The 3,159-nt window shown below is 36.3% G+C and overlaps 2 protein-coding genes across 2 annotated transcripts; both read left to right on the top strand.

The window, feature by feature from the left end:
• The first annotated feature begins 144 nt into the window (after positions 1–144).
• On the top strand, positions 145–1,343 carry LOC145734240 (L-lactate dehydrogenase B chain-like). The gene has a single exon (XM_081987500.1). The coding sequence runs from the start codon at positions 164–166 to the stop codon at positions 1,280–1,282; it is 1,119 nt and encodes a 372-aa protein (XP_081843626.1). The 5' UTR covers positions 145–163; the 3' UTR covers positions 1,283–1,343.
• A 202-nt stretch (positions 1,344–1,545) lies between these two features.
• LOC145734244 (dnaJ homolog subfamily C member 9) lies at positions 1,546–2,918 on the top strand. The gene is made up of 5 exons (XM_081987509.1): positions 1,546–1,734; positions 1,788–2,102; positions 2,160–2,357; positions 2,411–2,564; positions 2,661–2,918. Exons 1-5 carry the CDS (start codon positions 1,641–1,643, stop codon positions 2,797–2,799), a joined length of 900 nt encoding a protein of 299 aa, XP_081843635.1. The 5' UTR covers positions 1,546–1,640; the 3' UTR covers positions 2,800–2,918.
• Positions 2,919–3,159: the final 241 nt, after the last annotated feature.

Raw genomic sequence — 3,159 nt, forward strand, 5'->3', positions numbered from 1 at the left:
CTGTAGTGGAAGTTTTAGCTTTTATATTTATTATTTTCACACTGTTTCTGCCTACATTTTTGGTGTTGCTATACTTCTAGGTGAATAATCACCTATAAAACCTTTCTCGTTTCCTCGGTTTTTTACGTTGTTTGACCGGTACTTACAAGGTGGTTTACCAAAAATGTCATTCTTGACAATACCGTTACGTCTTGGAGTTTTTAAACGGTCATTAACTTTAACAAGAAAAGGTCCTATCACTTCATTAATTTGCCGGAGTTATAGTGAAAAGGAGTGCGTCAAGATGAGTACCAAAGACAAATTGATGAGCGTTATTGGAGACGTCTGTGACACGAATATCGACAAAGTCACCGTGGTAGGAACTGGTGATGTGGGGATGGCGTGCGTATTTAGCATATTGGCGCAAGGTATATCCAGTGATGTGGCCATGATCGATCTGAACGAAAATAAAATGATGGGAGAATTGTTGGATTTGCAACATGGAAGCATTTTTCTGCAGGCTAAAATTAGTGCCGGCAAAGGGAATGACTACTCCGTGACCGCTGGTTCGAAAGTTTGTGTGATTACGGCGGGTGTGAGACAGAAGGAAGGAGAATCCCGATTGGACTTAGTTCAAAGAAACACTGAAGTTCTAAAAGGAATTGTACCAAATTTGGTAAAGTACTCTCCAGACACGATCCTTATCGTGGTGAGTAATCCCGCAGACATTTTGACTTACGTGGCTTGGAAACTAAGCGGACTGCCAAAAAATCGAGTTATCGGATCAGGAACCAACTTGGACTCTGCCAGATTTCGCTTTTACATCGCAGAAAGACTTGGAGTTACCCCTGAGAGTGTCCATGCATTGATTTTGGGTGAACACGGCGATTCCAGCGTTGCCGTATGGTCTGGAGTTAACGTAGCTGGTGTCAAGCTAAGAGACATAAACCCAGCCATTGGTACTGATAACGATCCGGAAAACTGGAAAAACATTCATAAACAAGTCGTCGAATCCGCTTACGAGGTTATTAAACTGAAAGGTTTTACAAACTGGGCGATTGGATTGAGCGTCGCGAATTTAACCAAAAGCATTCTAAGAAACTTGAATAAAGTCCACCCAGTATCTACTAATATTAAAGGGATGTGCGGTATCGAACATGAAATATTCCTGTCGTTGCCTTGCACTTTGGGTCGGAGCGGTATTACTAGTATTATAGACCCGAATTTAGCTGAAGACGAGAGATGCTACATGAAGTTTTCGGCAGCTAAAATGGTGGAAGTTGCTAGTGGCATTCAATTTTAATTTAATATGTTTGTAATATGAATGTAAGGCGTGGTTTTCAAATAAAGAATATGTTTTCGTGTTTTGGTTTAAGTGAATTGGATCAAATGTATAGTAGAACAAGGTTCGAGAATCCACACTTTTCTTTACGGAAATGTTTTATTTACCCAAAGTTTCATAAAACAATAAATAATCGTAAAAAGTATATGATTATACTAAAGGTAGCAAGCGCCACAAATAATCAAAGAAGATTGACAGAATTGTTGTCACTTTACTCTATTGAGTTCTGTCAACTGTTTTGGCGCTAATTGTACCCATATTTTCTAAAATTGGGTTGGTTCATAATCATAACATACAATCAAAATTTTCAGTTTCAATTATGGCCACTTTTGAAGAGAAATGTGTTCAGTATTTCGGTACCAGCAACTTTTACGAACTACTTGGCGTAAGCGAAAAAGCCACAGATAAAGAAAGTAAGTTTCAATTTCCATTTTAAGCCTTTCAAAGCTACAAGAATTTTTTTCAGTCAAGAAGGCATACCACAAGCTTTCTCTCTTGGTACATCCTGACCGAGTAGATGAAAATCACAAGGAAATAGCCACTGAGAAATTTAAAGTACTTGGACGTATCCACTCAATTCTTCAGGACAAAGACAAGCGTAAAATCTATGATGATTGTGGTGAATTTGATGATGAGGCTGACTCCACATTTAACTGGACTGAGTACTGGATGTCCATGTTTAAAAAAATTGAAATCTCTGACATTCAAAAATATGAACAAGAGTATATTGGTTCAGAATATGAGAGGAGGGACATTAAAAGAGCTTATGAAAGTGGTAGAGGTAAGTTGGAATATTTCTCATATTTATGGACTTTCTAAGATTTATTTTTTGCTCTAGGAAATATGAATGTTCTTCTTGAGATGGTTTCATTCAGCAACTGTGATTCTGAAGAAAGACTTAAAGGAATAGTGAGGGAAATGATTGATAATGGGGAAGTGCCTGAATATGATGGTTTCTTTAATGAAAGCAAAGCAAAAAAGGCTAGAAGGCATAGGAAATGGGAGAAAGAAAGGAAAGAAACTGAAGAAATAGATAGTATGTTGTTGTTTTTTTTTTAACCCTAATTTATCTGAAATGGTTTTGTCTAGTGGCTGCAATTGAAAGAGACCTAATGATCAACAGGAAAAAGAGGGCTGAGGAATTTGGAGACTTTCTTTCTAACCTGGAACAGAAATATAGTAAAAAACCTAGGAAATCAATTACCAGCGGATCAGAGAAGAAAACTGTAAAATCGCGTAAAAAGTAATGACCTGCTAAAAAACCTGCTTTAGTTTTTAAGCTTTTTAATGCCAACTGCAGTTTCTAGTGTTTAAGTTGTACTGGATGTCTTTTTTCTAGATTATCTAGGATGAAAAAGGAAAAGGTGCATAGAACTAAAAGATTTTGGTCCGATAGTGACATTGCACAATTCAGCCCATTTATTTCCCTGTTAATTGCCCAGAATATTTTTAAACAAACTAGGCCATCCAGAATTTAATTTTAGTTTGTAAGAAGTTTTATTAATTTAGAATCACATTTACAATTTTTGTTTGTATTGATGGTGAATGGAGAATAATGTTTAGTTTTGCAGATCTTAATTATACAAAATGTACTAAAGAGGCAACGTTTTAAATTACTTTATTGCCCAATAAACAAGCTAAAGCAATGAAGGTTTGGTTGCCTATGCTTGAAAGATTGTTAAACATAAGACGGCAACCCATTATATACAATGATGTATATCTGGTTGCCTATATCTTCACAAATGATGTATTTCTTTCCAGGAATTTTGGACTAATGTTATCAAAAGACTATCCATTTTACTGCGGTATAAACAGAAGGAATTAAATAAAAGACACCA

This window comes from Ips typographus, linkage group LG9 (genome assembly GCF_016097725.1).
Source record: "Ips typographus isolate SLU linkage group LG9, UJ_Ityp_2.0, whole genome shotgun sequence".
NCBI lineage: Eukaryota > Metazoa > Arthropoda > Insecta > Coleoptera > Curculionidae > Ips > Ips typographus.

Bases quoted from the DNA above. Each gene is read 5' to 3' on its own strand.
- LOC145734240 (XM_081987500.1), top strand. From the start codon at position 164: ATGTCATTCTTGACAATACCGTTACGTCTTGGAGTTTTTAAACGGTCA.
- LOC145734244 (XM_081987509.1), top strand. From the start codon at position 1,641: ATGGCCACTTTTGAAGAGAAATGTGTTCAGTATTTCGGTACCAGCAAC. The intron at 1,735-1,787 runs GTAAGTTTCAAT...AATTTTTTTCAG, and splicing joins AAAAGCCACAGATAAAGAAA to TCAAGAAGGCATACCACAAG. The intron at 2,358-2,410 runs GTATGTTGTTGT...GGTTTTGTCTAG, and splicing joins AGAAACTGAAGAAATAGATA to TGGCTGCAATTGAAAGAGAC.